The sequence below is a fragment of the Oncorhynchus nerka genome, linkage group LG12 (assembly GCF_034236695.1).
Source record: "Oncorhynchus nerka isolate Pitt River linkage group LG12, Oner_Uvic_2.0, whole genome shotgun sequence".
NCBI classification, from domain to species: domain Eukaryota; kingdom Metazoa; phylum Chordata; class Actinopteri; order Salmoniformes; family Salmonidae; genus Oncorhynchus; species Oncorhynchus nerka.
In genome coordinates this window covers 87,439,141-87,456,395 of record NC_088407.1, presented here as the reverse complement: position 1 = coordinate 87,456,395, position 17,255 = coordinate 87,439,141, and the positions used below count along the sequence as shown (strand labels likewise).

The 17,255-nt window shown below is 47.8% G+C and overlaps 1 protein-coding gene across 4 annotated transcripts in view; it reads right to left on the bottom strand.

Annotated features, from left to right (window-relative positions):
- LOC115127375 (alpha-actinin-1) overlaps positions 1–17,255 on the bottom strand; it is a 239,408-nt gene that overhangs the window by 89,544 nt on the left and 132,609 nt on the right. For all 4 annotated transcript variants that reach the window (XM_065025923.1, XM_065025921.1, XM_065025922.1 and 1 more), the window contains 3 exons: positions 14,684–14,771; positions 7,442–7,520; positions 3,565–3,646 (listed from right to left, as the gene is read on the bottom strand). In XM_065025923.1, the coding sequence (XP_064881995.1) occupies positions 3,565–3,646; positions 7,442–7,520; positions 14,684–14,771 (249 nt within the window). The remainder of the gene's footprint in view (positions 1–3,564; positions 3,647–7,441; positions 7,521–14,683; positions 14,772–17,255) is intronic.

Sequence of the window (17,255 nt, the reverse complement as noted above, 5' to 3'; positions counted from 1 at the left end):
TAATACCCCGTACAATAATAATACAATAATACCCCGTACAATAATAATACAATAATACCCCGTACAATAATAATACAATAATACCCCGTACAATAATAATACAATAATACCCCGTACAATAATAATACAATAATACCCCGTACAATAATAATACAATAATACCCCGTACAATAATAATACAATAATACCCCGTACAATAATAATACAATAATACCCCGTACAATAATAATACAATAGTACCCCGTACAATAATAATACAATAGTACCCCGTACAATAATAATACAATAGTACCCCGTACAATAATAATACAATAGTACCCCGTACAATAATAATACAATAGTACCCCGTACAATAATAATACAATAGTACCCCGTACAATAATAATACAATAGTACCCCGTACAATAATAATACAATAGTACCCCGTACAATAATAATACAATAGTACCCCGTACAATAATACCCCGTACAATAATAATACAATAGTACCCCGTACAATAATAATACAATAGTACCCCGTACAATAATAATACAATAGTACCCCGTACAATAATAATACAATAGTACCCGTACAATAATAATACAATAGTACCCGTACAATAATAATACAATAATACCCGTACAATAATAATACAATAATACCCCGTAATAATAATAATACAATAATACCCCGTACAATAATAATACAATAATACCCGTACAATAATAATACAATAATACCCCGTACAATAATAATACAATAATACCCCGTACAATAATAATACAATAATACCCCGTACAATAATAATACAATAATACCCCAATAATAATAATAATACAATAATACCCCCGTACAATAATAATACAATACCCCGTACAATAATAATACAATAATACCCCGTACAATAATAATACAATAATACCCCGTACAATAATAATACATAATACCCGTACAATAATAATACAATAATACCCCGTACAATAATAATACAATAATACAATAATACCCGTACAATAATAATACAATAGTACCCCGTACAATAATAATACAATAGTACCCCGTAATAATACAATACAATAATAATACAATAATACCCCGTACAATAATAATACAATAATACCCCGTACAATAATAATACAATAATACCCGTACAATAATAATACAATAATACCCCGTACAATAATAATACAATAATACCCCGTACAATAATAATACAATAATACCCCGTACAATAATAATACAATAATACCCCGTACAATAATAATACAATAATACCCCGTACAATAATAATACAATAATACCCCGTACAATAATAATACAATAATACCCCGTACAATAATAATACAATAGTACCCCGTACAATAATAATACAATAGTACCCGTACAATAATAATACAATAATACCCCCCGTACAATAATAATACAATAGTACCCGTACAATAATAATACAATAATACCCCGTACAATAATAATACAATAATACCCCGTACAATAATAATACAATAATAACCCGTACAATAATAATACAATAATACCCCGTACAATAATAATACAATAATACCCCGTACAATAATAATACAATAGTACCCCGTACAATAATAATACAATAATACCCCGTACAATAATAATACAATAATACCCCGTACAATAATAATACAATAGTACCCCGTACAATAATAATACAATAATACCCCGTACAATAATAATACAATAGTACCCCGTACAATAATAATACAATAGTACCCCGTACAATAATAATACAATAATACCCCGTACAATAATAATACAATAATACCCCGTACAATAATAATACAATAATACCCCGTACAATAATAATACAATAATACCCCGTACAATAATAATACAATAATACCCCGTACAATAATAATACAATAATACCCCGTACAATAATAATACAATAATACCCCGTACAATAATAATACAATAATACCCCGTACAATAATAATACAATAATACCCCGTACAATAATAATACAATAATACCCCGTACAATAATAATACAATAATACCCCGTACAATAATAATACAATAATACCCCGTACAATAATAATACAATAATACCCCGTACAATAATAATACAATAATACCCCGTACAATAATAATACAATAATACCCCGTACAATAATAATACAATAATACCCCGTACAATAATAATACAATAATAATACAATAATACCCCGTACAATAATAATACAATAATACCCCGTACAATAATAATACAATAATACCCCGTACAATAATAATACAATAATACCCCGTACAATAATAATACAATAATACCCCGTACAATAATAATACAATAATACCCCGTACAATAATAATACAATAGTACCCCGTACAATAATAATACAATAGTACCCCGTACAATAATAATACAATAATACCCCCGTAATAATAATACAATAATACCCCGTACAATAATAATACAATAATACCCCGTACAATAATAATACAATAATACCCCGTACAATAATAATACAATAATACCCCGTACAATAATAATACAATAATACCCCGTACAATAATAATACAATAGTACCCCGTACAATAATAATACAATAATACCCCGTACAATAATAATACAATAATACCCCGTACAATAATAATACAATAATACCCCGTAATGTCAAAGTGGAATTATGTTTTTATATATTTTTTTTAAATGTTCTTTTTATTAGATGAGTGTTGTGATTTTGAGACCTCCTGCTCTATCCAACTCTATGGTAAAGAACCTCCACCCTCTATCCAACTCTATGGTAAAGAACCTCCACCCTCTATCCAACTCTATGGTAAAGAACCTCCACCCTCTATCCAACTCTATGGTAAAGAACCTCCACCCTCTATCCAACTCTATGGTAAAGAACCTCCACCCCACCATGACATGATGACAGCTTGATAAACAGGATAATAATATCCAGGAAGAGAAACGCCACTTTGGGTCACTCCAGACAGGGTGCTATTCTAGGGAAAATTCTAGAAAAAAAAACGCAAACTCACTCACTCACTCACTCACTCACTCACTCTCTCTCTAACCCTCTATGACATGTATATTTATGTACAGAGGTAACCAGAGACACTGGGACAAGGCAAGAGGAACGGAATAGAGAGAGCAGTCTGTCATCTGACTGTATTCCTCTGTTCAGCTTCCTGAAAAATGAGAGGACCAGACAACCTCTGTGGGGTCAAAATGTCTTGGTATAAACAAATATCACTGAAAAAAAGACAATGGTTGAATCCCTAATGGGACCCTATTCCCTATATAGTGCACTACTTTTCACCAAAGCTGGTCAAAATTAGTGCACTTAATAGGGAATAGGGTGCCAGCTGCATTTGTATCTAGTTAAGCACCAAACAACACTGTTAAGGTTATTTTTAATGAATGTCAGTCTCCACTTCTGTCTGCTTAGCCCAGTGTTTCTTCATCCTGGTTCTGGGGACCCAAAGGACATGTTCGTTTTGACCCTAGCACTAACACCCGATTCAAATAATAAACGGGTTGGGTCCCCAGGACCAGGTTTGGGAAACACTTCCTTAACCCTTGACCCTGGACCCTCCTGGTCTTACCCTCAGCGTCCAACATCTTGGGGATGTCCAGGTACTTCTCTGCCACGTCGAAGGCTGTGTTCAGGTTAGTCATGGGGTCATCCTACAGGAGAGTGGAGAGAGAGAGAGGTCAGGGGTCATCCTACAGGAGAGTGGAGAGAGAGAGAGAGGTCAGGGGTCATCCTACAGGAGAGTGGAGAGAGAGAGAGAGGTCAGGGGTCATCCTACAGGAGAGTGGAGAGAGAGATAGAGGTCAGGGGTCATCCTACAGGAGAGTGGAGAGAGAGGTCAGGGGTCATCCTACAGGAGAGTGGAGAGAGAGATAGAGGTCAGGGGTCATCCTACAGGAGAGAGAGATAGAGGTCAGGGGTCATCCTACAGGAGAGAGAGAGATAGAGGTCAGGGGTCATCCTACAGGAGAGAGAGAGATAGAGGTCAGGGGTCATCCTACAGGAGAGTGGAGAGACAGATAGAGGTCAGGGGTCATCCTACAGGAGAGTGGAGAGAGAGATAGAGGTCAGGGGTCATCCTACAGGAGAGTGGAGAGAGAGATAGAGGTCAGGGGTCATCCTACAGGAGAGTGGAGAGAGAGATAGAGGTCAGGGGTCATCCTACAGGAGAGTGGAGAGACAGATAGAGGTCAGGGGTCATCCTACAGGAGAGTGGAGAGAGAGATAGAGGTCAGGGGTCATCCTACAGGAGAGTGGAGAGAGAGATAGAGGTCAGGGGTCATCCTACAGGAGAGTGGAGAGAGATAGAGGTCAGGGGTCATCCTACAGGAGAGTGGAGAGAGAGATAGAGGTCAGGGGTCATCCTACAGGAGAGTGGAGAGAGAGATAGAGGTCAGGGGTCATCCTACAGGAGAGTGGAGAGAGATAGAGGTCAGGGGTCATCCTACAGGAGAGTGGAGAGAGAGATAGAGGTCAGGGGTCATCCTACAGGAGAGTGGAGAGAGAGATAGAGGTCAGGGGTCATCCTACAGGAGAGTGGAGAGAGAGATAGAGGTCAGGGGTCATCCTACAGGAGAGTGGAGAGAGAGATAGAGGTCAGGGGTCATCCTACAGGAGAGTGGAGAGAGATAGAGGTCAGGGGTCATCCTACAGGAGAGTGGAGAGAGAGATAGAGGTCAGGGGTCATCCTACAGGAGAGTGGAGAGAGAGATAGAGGTCAGGGGTCATCCTACAGGAGAGTGGAGAGAGAGATAGAGGTCAGGGGTCATCCTACAGGAGAGTGGAGAGAGAGGTCAGGGGTCATCCTACAGGAGAGTGGAGAGAGAGATAGAGGTCAGGGGTCATCCTACAGGAGAGAGGAGAGAGAGATAGAGGTCAGGGGTCATCCTACAGGAGAGAGAGAGATAGAGGTCAGGGGTCATCCTACAGGAGAGAGAGAGATAGAGGTCAGGGGTCATCCTACAGGAGAGAGAGAGATAGAGGTCAGGGGTCATCCTACAGGAGAGAGAGAGATAGAGGTCAGGGGTCATCCTACAGGAGAGAGAGAGATAGAGGTCAGGGGTCATCCTACAGGAGAGTGGAGAGAGAGATAGAGGTCAGGGGTCATCCTACAGGAGAGTGGAGAGAGAGAGCGATAGAGGTCAGGGGTCATCCTACAGGAGAGTGGAGAGAGAGAGCGATAGAGGTCAGGGGTCATCCTACAGGAGAGTGGAGAGAGAGATAGAGGTCAGGGGTCATCCTACAGGAGAGAGAGAGATAGAGGTCAGGGGTCATCCTACAGGAGAGAGAGAGATAGAGGTCAGGGGTCATCCTACAGGAGAGAGAGATAGAGGTCAGGGGTCATCCTACAGGAGAGTGGAGAGAGAGAGATAGAGGTCAGGGGTCATCCTACAGGAGAGTGGAGAGAGAGATAGTGGTCAGGGGTCATCCTACAGGAGAGTGGAGAGAGAGAGCGATAGAGGTCAGGGGTCATCCTACAGGAGAGTGGAGAGAGAGAGCGATAGAGGTCAGGGGTCATCCTACAGGAGAGTGGAGAGAGAGAGCGATAGAGGTCAGGGGTCATCCTACAGGAGAGTGGAGAGAGAGATAGAGGTCAGGGGTCATCCTACAGGAGAGTGGAGAGAGAGATAGAGGTCAGGGGTCATCCTACAGGAGAGTGGAGAGACAGATAGAGGTCAGGGGTCATCCTACAGGAGAGTGGAGAGAGAGATAGAGGTCAGGGGTCATCCTACAGGAGAGTGGAGAGAGAGATAGAGGTCAGGGGTCATCCTACAGGAGAGATAGAGGTCAGGGGTCATCCTACAGGAGAGTGGAGAGAGAGAGAGGTCAGGGGTCATCCTACAGGAGAGTGGAGAGAGAGAGCGATAGAGGTCAGGGGTCATCCTACAGGAGAGAGGAGGAGGAATAGACAGAGACAGACAGACTGTCCGTCCCTCTACCCGTCCGTCCGCCTACCTACCTACCTACCTGTGGTACAGACAGGTAGAGGGACAGTCAGACAGACAGACAGACAGACAGACAGACAGACAGACAGACAGACAGACAGACAGGTAGGCAGACAGACAGGTAGGCAGACAGACCGGTAGAGAGACTGTCACGCCCTGATCTGTTTCACCTGTCCTTGTGATTGTCTCCACCCCCTCCAGGTGTCGCTTATTTTCCCCAGTGTATTTATCCCTGTGTTTCCTGTCTCTCTGTACCAGTGTATTTATCCCTGTGTTTCCTGTCTCTCTCTACCAGTGTATTTATCCCTGTGTTTCCTGTCTCTCTGTACCAGTGTATTTTTCCCTGTGTTTCCTGTCTCTCTGTACCAGTGTATTTATCCCTGTGTTTCCTGTCTCTCTGTACCAGTGTATTTATCCCTGTGTTTCCTGTCTCTCTGTACCAGTGTATTTATCCCTGTGTTTCCTGTCTCTCTGTACCAGTGTATTTATCCCTGTGTTTCCTGTCTCTCTGTACCAGTGTATTTATCTCTGTGTTTCCTGTCTCTCTTTACCAGTGTATTAATCCCTGTGTTTCCTGTCTCTCTGTACCAGTGTATTTATCCCTGTGTTTCCTGTCTCTCTGTTCCAGTGTATTTATCCCTGTGTTTCCTGTCTCTCTGTTCCAGTGTATTTATCCCTGTGTTTCCTGTCTCTCTGTACCAGTGTATTTATCCCCGTGTTTCCTGTCTCTCTGTTCCAGTGTATTATCCCTGTGTTTCCTGTCTCTCTGTACCAGTGTATTTATCCCTGTGTTTCCTGTCTCTCTGTACCAGTGTATTTATCCCTGTGTTTCCTGTCTCTCTGTACCAGTGTATTTATCCCTGTGTTTCCTGTCTCTCTGTACCAGTGTATTTATCCCTGTGTTTCCTGTCTCTCTTTACCAGTGTATTAATCCCTGTGTTTCCTGTCTCTCTGTACCAGTGTATTTATCCCTGTGTTTCCTGTCTCTCTGTTCCAGTGTATTTATCCCTGTGTTTGCTGTCTCTCTGTACCAGTGTATTTATCCCTGTGTTTCCTGTCTCTCTGTACCAGTGTATTTATCCCTGTGTTTCCTGTCTCTCTGTACCAGTGTATTTATCCCTGTGTTTCCTGTCTCTCTATGCCAGTTCGTCTAGTCTGTTTCAGGTCAACCAGCGTGTTTTTCCCCGCGCTCCTGCTTTTTCTATTCTCTCTTTTGCTTGTCCTCCTTTTGACCCTTGCCTGTTTCTGGACTCTATACCCACCTGCCTGACCAGTCTGCCTGCCCTGACCTCGAACCTGCCTGCCCTTCGGTCCCTCCTGAACTCTGAACTGGTTTTGACCTCCATCTGCCTCACATGTCTGCATCTGTGTCTGGCCTTGTGACCCGATACAGACGTGTTATTAGGCGAGAGGAAAAACAGATAGAGGATAATTTCCACCTCGTTAGACGTGATTTGCATTAATGGAAAGACTGCTAAGGTAAAGCAGTAGCAGTAGCCTCACCTTGCGCAGCTTGCCATAGTCAATGAGCTCTGGACGGTGTCTGTGAATGAGAGCACAGAATCCCAACCCATCTTTCCAGCTGAGAGAGAGAGAGACAGAGAGAGACAAAGAGAGATAAGAGAACATTAGGATGAATCATTACACACCAAACCATGGCTATAGAGCAGCACTGAGGAATCCCTAAACCTACACACTATTTAAATTCACTTTGACCTTCTCTCCCTGTCCATCCTTCCAGAAGGCATTGCAGAGAATCTACCCTATATGGACTGATCGATGAGCTACATTCATGTGCCATCAGGTCCTCATTAAAACAACAATGAGCTCCAACACTCTGATGCACATCACAGAACACATTGTTGGTCTGACCAGCCTCGGAGTCAGGACTGGTGTTCATAGAGCCAGGTCTAACCAGCCTCGGAGTCAGGACTGGTGTTCATAGAGCCGGGTCTAACCAGCCTCGGAGTCAGGACTGGTGTTCATAGAGCCGGGTCTGACCAGCCTCGGAGTCAGGACTGGTGTTCATAGAGCCAGGTCTGACCAGCCTCGGAGTCAGGACTGGTGTTCATAGAGCCGGGTCTAACCAGCCTCGGAGTCTGGACTGGTGTTCATAGAGCCGGGTCTGACCAGCCTCGGAGTCTGGACTGGTGTTCATAGAGCCAGGTCTGACCAGCCTCGGAGTCTGGACTGGTGTTCATAGAGCCGGGTCTAACCAGCCTCGGAGTCTGGACTGGTGTTCATAGAGCCGGGTCTAACCAGCCTCGGAGTCAGGACTGGTGTTCATAGAGCCAGGTCTGACCAGCCTCGGAGTCAGGACTGGTGTTCATAGAGCCAGGTCTAACCAGCCTCGGAGTCAGGACTGGTGTTCATAGAGCCGGGTCTGACCAGCCTCGGAGTCAGGACTGGTGTTCATAGAGCCGGGTCTAACCAGCCTCGGAGTCAGGACTGGTGTTCATAGAGCCGGGTCTGACCAGCCTCGGAGTCAGGACTGGTGTTCATAGAGCCGGGTCTGACCAGCCTCGGAGTCAGGACTGGTGTTCATAGAGCCAGGTCTGACCAGCCTCGGAGTCAGGACTGGTGTTCATAGAGCCGGGTCTGACCAGCCTCGGAGTCAGGACTGGTGTTCATAGAGCCGGGTCTGACCAGCCTCGGAGTCTGGACTGGTGTTCATAGAGCCGGGTCTGACCAGCCTCGGAGTCTGGACTGGTGTTCATAGAGCCGGGTCTGACCAGCCTCGGAGTCTGGACTGGTGTTCATAGAGCCGGGTCTGACCAGCCTCGGAGTCAGGACTGGTGTTCATAGAGCCAGGTCTGACCAGCCTCGGAGTCAGGACTGGTGTTCATAGAGCCAGGTCTAACCAGCCTCGGAGTCAGGACTGGTGTTCATAGAGCCGGGTCTGACCAGCCTCGGAGTCAGGACTGGTGTTCATAGAGCCGGGTCTAACCAGCCTCGGAGTCAGGACTGGTGTTCATAGAGCCGGGTCTGACCAGCCTCGGAGTCAGGACTGGTGTTCATAGAGCCGGGTCTGACCAGCCTCGGAGTCAGGACTGGTGTTCATAGAGCCAGGTCTAACCAGCGTCTGAGTCAGGACTGGTGTTCATAGAGCCAGGTCTAACCAGCCTCGGAGTCAGGACTGGTGTTCATAGAGCCAGGTCTAACCAGCCTCGGAGTCAGGACTGGTGTTCATAGAGCCGGGTCTGACCAGCCTCGGAGTCAGGACTGGTGTTCATAGAGCCGGGTCTGACCAGCCTCGGAGTCTGGACTGGTGTTCATAGAGCCGGGTCTGACCAGCCTCGGAGTCTGGACTGGTGTTCATAGAGCCGGGTCTGACCAGCCTCGGAGTCTGGACTGGTGTTCATAGAGCCGGGTCTGACCAGCCTCGGAGTCTGGACTGGTGTTCATAGAGCCGGGTCTGACCAGCCTCGGAGTCAGGACTGGTGTTCATAGAGCCAGGTCTGACCAGCCTCGGAGTCAGGACTGGTGTTCATAGAGCCGGGTCTGACCAGCCTCGGAGTCAGGACTGGTGTTCATAGAGCCGGGTCTGACCAGCCTCGGAGTCAGGACTGGTGTTCATAGAGCCGGGTCTGACCAGCCTCGGAGTCAGGACTGGTGTTCATAGAGCCGGGTCTGACCAGCCTCGGAGTCTGGACTGGTGTTCATAGAGCCAGGTCTAACCAGCGTCTGAGTCAGGACTGGTGTTCATAGAGCCAGGTCTAACCAGCCTCGGAGTCAGGACTGGTGTTCATAGAGCCAGGTCTAACCAGCCTCGGAGTCAGGACTGGTGTTCATAGAGCCAGGTCTAACCAGCCTCGGAGTCAGGACTGGTGTTCATAGAGCCGGGTCTGACCAGCCTCGGAGTCAGGACTGGTGTTCATAGAGCCGGGTCTAACCAGCCTCGGAGTCAGGACTGGTGTTCATAGAGCCGGGTCTGACCAGCCTCGGAGTCAGGACTGGTGTTCATAGAGCCGGGTCTGACCAGCCTCGGAGTCAGGACTGGTGTTCATAGAGCCAGGTCTGACCAGCCTCGGAGTCAGGACTGGTGTTCATAGAGCCGGGTCTGACCAGCCTCGGAGTCAGGACTGGTGTTCATAGAGCCAGGTCTAACCAGCCTCGGAGTCAGGACTGGTGTTCATAGAGCCGGGTCTGACCAGCCTCGGAGTCAGGACTGGTGTTCATAGAGCCAGGTCTGACCAGCCTCGGAGTCAGGACTGGTGTTCATAGAGCCGGGTCTGACCAGCCTCGGAGTCAGGACTGGTGTTCATAGAGCCGGGTCTGACCAGCCTCGGAGTCAGGACTGGTGTTCATAGAGCCGGGTCTGACCAGCCTCGGAGTCAGGACTGGTGTTCATAGAGCCGGGTCTGACCAGCCTCGGAGTCTGGACTGGTGTTCATAGAGCCGGGTCTAACCAGCGTCTGAGTCAGGACTGGTGTTCATAGAGCCAGGTCTAACCAGCCTCGGAGTCAGGACTGGTGTTCATAGAGCCAGGTCTAACCAGCCTCGGAGTCAGGACTGGTGTTCATAGAGCCGGGTCTGACCAGCCTCGGAGTCAGGACTGGTGTTCATAGAGCCAGGTCTAACCAGCCTCGGAGTCAGGACTGGTGTTCATAGAGCCGGGTCTGACCAGCCTCGGAGTCAGGACTGGTGTTCATAGAGCCGGGTCTGACCAGCCTCGGAGTCAGGACTGGTGTTCATAGAGCCGGGTCTGACCAGCCTCGGAGTCAGGACTGGTGTTCATAGAGCCGGGTCTGACCAGCCTCGGAGTCTGGACTGGTGTTCATAGAGCCGGGTCTAACCAGCGTCTGAGTCAGGACTGGTGTTCATAGAGCCGGGTCTGACCAGCCTCGGAGTCTGGACTGGTGTTCATAGAGCCGGGTCTGACCAGCCTCGGAGTCTGGACTGGTGTTCATAGAGCCGGGTCTGACCAGCCTCGGAGTCAGGACTGGTGTTCATAGAGCCGGGTCTGACCAGCCTCGGAGTCAGGACTGGTGTTCATAGAGCCGGGTCTGACCAGCCTCGGAGTCAGGACTGGTGTTCATAGAGCCGGGTCTGACCAGCCTCGGAGTCAGGACTGGTGTTCATAGAGCCGGGTCTGACCAGCCTCGGAGTCAGGACTGGTGTTCATAGAGCCGGGTCTGACCAGCCTCGGAGTCTGGACTGGTGTTCATAGAGCCGGGTCTAACCAGCGTCTGAGTCAGGACTGGTGTTCATAGAGCCAGGTCTAACCAGCCTCGGAGTCAGGACTGGTGTTCATAGAGCCAGGTCTAACCAGCCTCGGAGTCAGGACTGGTGTTCATAGAGCCGGGTCTGACCAGCCTCGGAGTCAGGACTGGTGTTCATAGAGCCAGGTCTGACCAGCCTCGGAGTCAGGACTGGTGTTCATAGAGCCAGGTCTGACCAGCCTCGGAGTCTGGACTGGTGTTCATAGAGCCGGGTCTGACCAGCCTCGGAGTCTGGACTGGTGTTCATAGAGCCGGGTCTGACCAGCCTCGGAGTCTGGACTGGTGTTCATAGAGCCGGGTCTGACCAGCCTCGGAGTCAGGACTGGTGTTCATAGAGCCTGGTCTGACCAGCCTCGGAGTCAGGACTGGTGTTCATAGAGCCGGGTCTGACCAGCCTCGGAGTCAGGACTGGTGTTCATAGAGCCGGGTCTGACCAGCCTCGGAGTCAGGACTGGTGTTCATAGAGCCGGGTCTGACCAGCCTCGGAGTCAGGACTGGTGTTCATAGAGCCGGGTCTGACCAGCCTCGGAGTCTGGACTGGTGTTCATAGAGCCAGGTCTAACCAGCGTCTGAGTCAGGACTGGTGTTCATAGAGCCAGGTCTAACCAGCCTCGGAGTCAGGACTGGTGTTCATAGAGCCAGGTCTAACCAGCCTCGGAGTCAGGACTGGTGTTCATAGAGCCAGGTCTAACCAGCCTCGGAGTCAGGACTGGTGTTCATAGAGCCGGGTCTGACCAGCCTCGGAGTCAGGACTGGTGTTCATAGAGCCGGGTCTAACCAGCCTCGGAGTCAGGACTGGTGTTCATAGAGCCGGGTCTGACCAGCCTCGGAGTCAGGACTGGTGTTCATAGAGCCGGGTCTGACCAGCCTCGGAGTCAGGACTGGTGTTCATAGAGCCAGGTCTGACCAGCCTCGGAGTCAGGACTGGTGTTCATAGAGCCGGGTCTGACCAGCCTCGGAGTCAGGACTGGTGTTCATAGAGCCAGGTCTAACCAGCCTCGGAGTCAGGACTGGTGTTCATAGAGCCGGGTCTGACCAGCCTCGGAGTCAGGACTGGTGTTCATAGAGCCAGGTCTGACCAGCCTCGGAGTCAGGACTGGTGTTCATAGAGCCGGGTCTGACCAGCCTCGGAGTCAGGACTGGTGTTCATAGAGCCGGGTCTGACCAGCCTCGGAGTCAGGACTGGTGTTCATAGAGCCGGGTCTGACCAGCCTCGGAGTCAGGACTGGTGTTCATAGAGCCGGGTCTGACCAGCCTCGGAGTCTGGACTGGTGTTCATAGAGCCGGGTCTAACCAGCGTCTGAGTCAGGACTGGTGTTCATAGAGCCAGGTCTAACCAGCCTCGGAGTCAGGACTGGTGTTCATAGAGCCAGGTCTAACCAGCCTCGGAGTCAGGACTGGTGTTCATAGAGCCGGGTCTGACCAGCCTCGGAGTCAGGACTGGTGTTCATAGAGCCGGGTCTAACCAGCCTCGGAGTCAGGACTGGTGTTCATAGAGCCGGGTCTGACCAGCCTCGGAGTCAGGACTGGTGTTCATAGAGCCAGGTCTGACCAGCCTCGGAGTCTGGACTGGTGTTCATAGAGCCGGGTCTGACCAGCCTCGGAGTCTGGACTGGTGTTCATAGAGCCGGGTCTGACCAGCCTCGGAGTCTGGACTGGTGTTCATAGAGCCGGGTCTGACCAGCCCAGCCTCGGAGTCTGGACTGGTGTTCATAGAGCCGGGTCTGACCAGCCTCGGAGTCAGGACTGGTGTTCATAGAGCCGGGTCTGACCAGCCTCGGAGTCAGGACTGGTGTTCATAGAGCCGGGTCTGACCAGCCTCGGAGTCAGGACTGGTGTTCATAGAGCCGGGTCTGACCAGCCTCGGAGTCAGGACTGGTGTTCATAGAGCCGGGTCTGACCAGCCTCGGAGTCAGGACTGGTGTTCATAGAGCCGGGTCTGACCAGCCTCGGAGTCTGGACTGGTGTTCATAGAGCCGGGTCTAACCAGCGTCTGAGTCAGGACTGGTGTTCATAGAGCCAGGTCTAACCAGCCTCGGAGTCAGGACTGGTGTTCATAGAGCCAGGTCTAACCAGCCTCGGAGTCAGGACTGGTGTTCATAGAGCCGGGTCTGACCAGCCTCGGAGTCAGGACTGGTGTTCATAGAGCCGGGTCTGACCAGCCTCGGAGTCTGGACTGGTGTTCATAGAGCCGGGTCTGACCAGCCTCGGAGTCTGGACTGGTGTTCATAGAGCCGGGTCTGACCAGCCTCGGAGTCAGGACTGGTGTTCATAGAGCCGGGTCTGACCAGCCTCGGAGTCAGGACTGGTGTTCATAGAGCCGGGTCTGACCAGCCTCGGAGTCAGGACTGGTGTTCATAGAGCCGGGTCTGACCAGCCTCGGAGTCTGGACTGGTGTTCATAGAGCCAGGTCTAACCAGCGTCTGAGTCAGGACTGGTGTTCATAGAGCCAGGTCTAACCAGCCTCGGAGTCAGGACTGGTGTTCATAGAGCCAGGTCTAACCAGCCTCGGAGTCAGGACTGGTGTTCATAGAGCCGGGTCTGACCAGCCTCGGAGTCAGGACTGGTGTTCATAGAGCCAGGTCTAACCAGCCTCGGAGTCAGGACTGGTGTTCATAGAGCCGGGTCTGACCAGCCTCGGAGTCAGGACTGGTGTTCATAGAGCCAGGTCTAACCAGCCTCGGAGTCAGGACTGGTGTTCATAGAGCCGGGTCTGACCAGCCTCGGAGTCAGGACTGGTGTTCATAGAGCCAGGTCTAACCAGCCTCGGAGTCTGGACTGGTGTTCATAGAGCCGGGTCTGACCAGCCTCGGAGTCTGGACTGGTGTTCATAGAGCCGGGTCTAACCAGCGTCTGAGTTCTCTCCTCCTCTCCTCCTCTCCTCCCCCCCTCCTCTCATCCCCCTCCTCTCATCCCCTCATCCCCCCCTCCTCTCATCCTCCCCTCCTCTCATCCTCCCCTCCTCTCCTCCCCCTCCTCCTCCTCTCATCCCCCCCCCCTCCTCCTCTCCTCTCCTCCTCCCTCCCCTCCTCCTCCTCCTCCCCTCCTCCTCTCATCCCCCCCCTCCTCTCATCCCCTCCTCCTCTCATCCCCCTCCTCTCCTCCCCTCCTCCCCTCCTCTCCTCCCCTCCTCCTCTCATCCCCCCCCTTCTCTGTTCAATTATTGTCCTCCATCTTAAACGGCATCGACCGCCACTGAATCACATTGCCTGTAAAACCTCTAGCAGAGGCCTTGGGTGCGTCCCAAATTGTACCCTATTCCCTACATAGTGCACTACTTTTAACTAAGGCCCTATGGCACCCTATTCCCTATATAGTGCACTACTTTAGACCAAGGCTCTATGGCACCCTATTCCCTATATAGTACACTACTTTAGACCAAGGCCCTATGGCACCCTATTCCCTATATAGTACACTACTTTAGACCAAGGCTCTATGGCACCCTATTCCCTATTATAGTACACTACCTTTAACCAGTGCTCTATAATAGGGTGCCATTTGGGACGTAGGGTTCTTCTATTACCTAATGTGAAAGTTCTGAATGTTGACATTCTTGTAGGGAGCAGTCTTCCTCTGGCACCACAGAAGAAGACCCTCTTTGGCTGATGTTTCTGTAGGTAGGAGAGGAGAAGAGAGGAAGGGAGGAGAGGAGAGAGGAAGGAAAGGAGCAGAAGGGAGGAGAGGGGAGGGGGAGGAGGGAGGATAGGAGAGGGGAAGAGAAGAAGGGAGGAGAGGCGCAGAAGGGAGGAGAAGGGAGGATGAAGGCGGAAAAACAAATCAATGAGAAATGAGTTAGTTAAAATCGTGCTGTGACATAGGATTGGTTCCAAACGGCATCCCGTTTGACACATATCCTTAACCTGGACTGTTTCTGCTGAGCCAGTTCAAACTAATCACATTTGTGGCTGTAGGGGGTTTTAAAAGGAGAGAGGCTGTAGGGGGTTTTAAAAGGAGAGAGGCTGTAGGGGGTTTTAAAAGGAGAGAGGCTGTAGGGGGTTTTAAAAGGAGAGAGGCTGTAGGGGGTTTTAAAAGGAGAGAGGCTGTAGGGTGTTTTAAAAGGAGAGAGGCTGTAGGGGTTTTAAAAGGAGAGAGGCTGTAGGGGTTTTAAAAGGAGAGAGGCTGTAGGGGGTTTTAAAAGGAGAGAGACTGTAGGGGTTTTAAAAGGAGAGAGGCTGTAGGGGGTTTTAAAAAGAGAGGCTGTAGGGGGGTTTAAAAGGAGAGAGGCTGTAGGGGGTTTAAAAGGAGAGGCTGTAGGGGGGGTTTAAAAGGAGAGAGGCTGTAGGGGGTTTTAAAAGGAGAGAGGCTGTAGGGGGTTTTAAAAGGAGAGAGGCTGTAGGGGGTTAAAAGGAGAGGCTGTAGGGGGTTTTAAAGGAGAGAGGCTGTAGGGGGGTTTTAAAAGTAGAGGCTGTAGGGGGTTTTAAAAGTAGAGGCTGTAGGGGGTTTTAAAAGTAGAGGCTGTAGGGGGTTTTAAAAGTAGAGGCTGTAGGGGGTTTTAAAAGGAGAGGCTGTAGGGGGTTTAAAAGGAGAGGCTGTAGGGGGTTTTAAAAGGAGAGAGGCTGTAGGGGGTTTTAAAAGGAGAGAGGCTGTAGGGGGTTTTAAAAGTAGAGGCTGTAGGGGGGTTTTAAAAGTAGAGGCTGTAGGGGGTTTTAAAAGTAGAGGCTGTAGGGGTTTTAAAAGTAGAGGCTGTAGGGGGTTTTAAAAGTAGAGGCTGTAGGGGGTTTTAAAAGTAGAGGCTGTAGGGGGTTTTAAAAGTAGAGGCTGTAGGGGGTTTTAAAAGGAGAGGCTGTAGGGGGGTTTTAAAAGGAGAGGCTGTAGGGGTTTAAAAGGAGAGGCTGTAGGGGGGTTTAAAAGAGAGGCTGTAGGGGGTTTTAAAAAGAGAGGCTGTAGGGGGTTTTAAAAGGAGAGGCTGTAGGGGATCTAAAACGAGAGAGGCTGTAGGGGGTTTTAAAAGGAGAGGCTGTAGGGGATCTAAAACGAGAGAGGCTGTAGGGGGTTTTAAAAGGAGAGGCTGTAGGGGTTTTAAAAGGAGAGGCTGTAGGGGATTTTAAAAAGAGAGGCTGTAGGGGGTTTTAAAAAGAGAGGCTTTAGGGGGTTTTAAAAGGAGAGGCTGTAGGGGGTTTTAAAAGGAGAGGCTGTAGGGGATCTAAAACGAGAGAGGCTGTAGGGGGTTTTAAAAGGAGAGGCTGTAGGGGATTTTAAAAGGAGAGGCTGTAGGGGGTTTTAAAAGGAGAGGCTGTAGGGGGTTTTAAAAAGAGAGGCTGTAGGGGGTTTTAAAAAGAGAGGCTGTAGGGGGTTTTAAAAGGAGAGGCTGTAGGGGGTTTTAAAAGGAGAGGCTGTAGGGGGTTTTAAAAGGAGAGGCTGTAGGGGGTTTTAAAAGGAGAGGCTGTAGGGGATCTAAAACGAGACGGGGAATCATTAATCTCTGAAATATCTCAAGTTCTCATCTCTTTATATCAAGGAATAATAATAACAATAATAAATACAGTAATAATAACAATAATGAATTATAATAAATAATAATATAACATGAATAATAATAACAATAATAAATAATAATAATAATAATAACAATAATAAATAATAACAATAATAATAACAATCATAAATAATAATAATAATAACAATAATAATAACAATAATAATAACAATCATAATAACAATCATAAATAACAATAATAATAACAATAATAATAACAATAATAAATAATAACAATAATAATAACAATAATAAATAATAATACCAAATAATAATAATAATAACAATAATGAATAATAATAATATAATAATATAACATGAATAATAATAACAATAATAAATAATAACAATAATAATACCAATAATGAATAATAATAATAATAATAACAATAATACCAAATAATAACAATAATGAATAATAATAATAATAATAATAATAATAATAATAATAATAATACTAATAATAATACTAATAATATAATAATAATACTAATAATAATAATATAATACTAATAATAATAATATAATAATAATACTAATAATAATAATACTAATACTAATAATAATAATAATACAAATAATAATACTAATAATACTAATAATACTAATAATACTAATA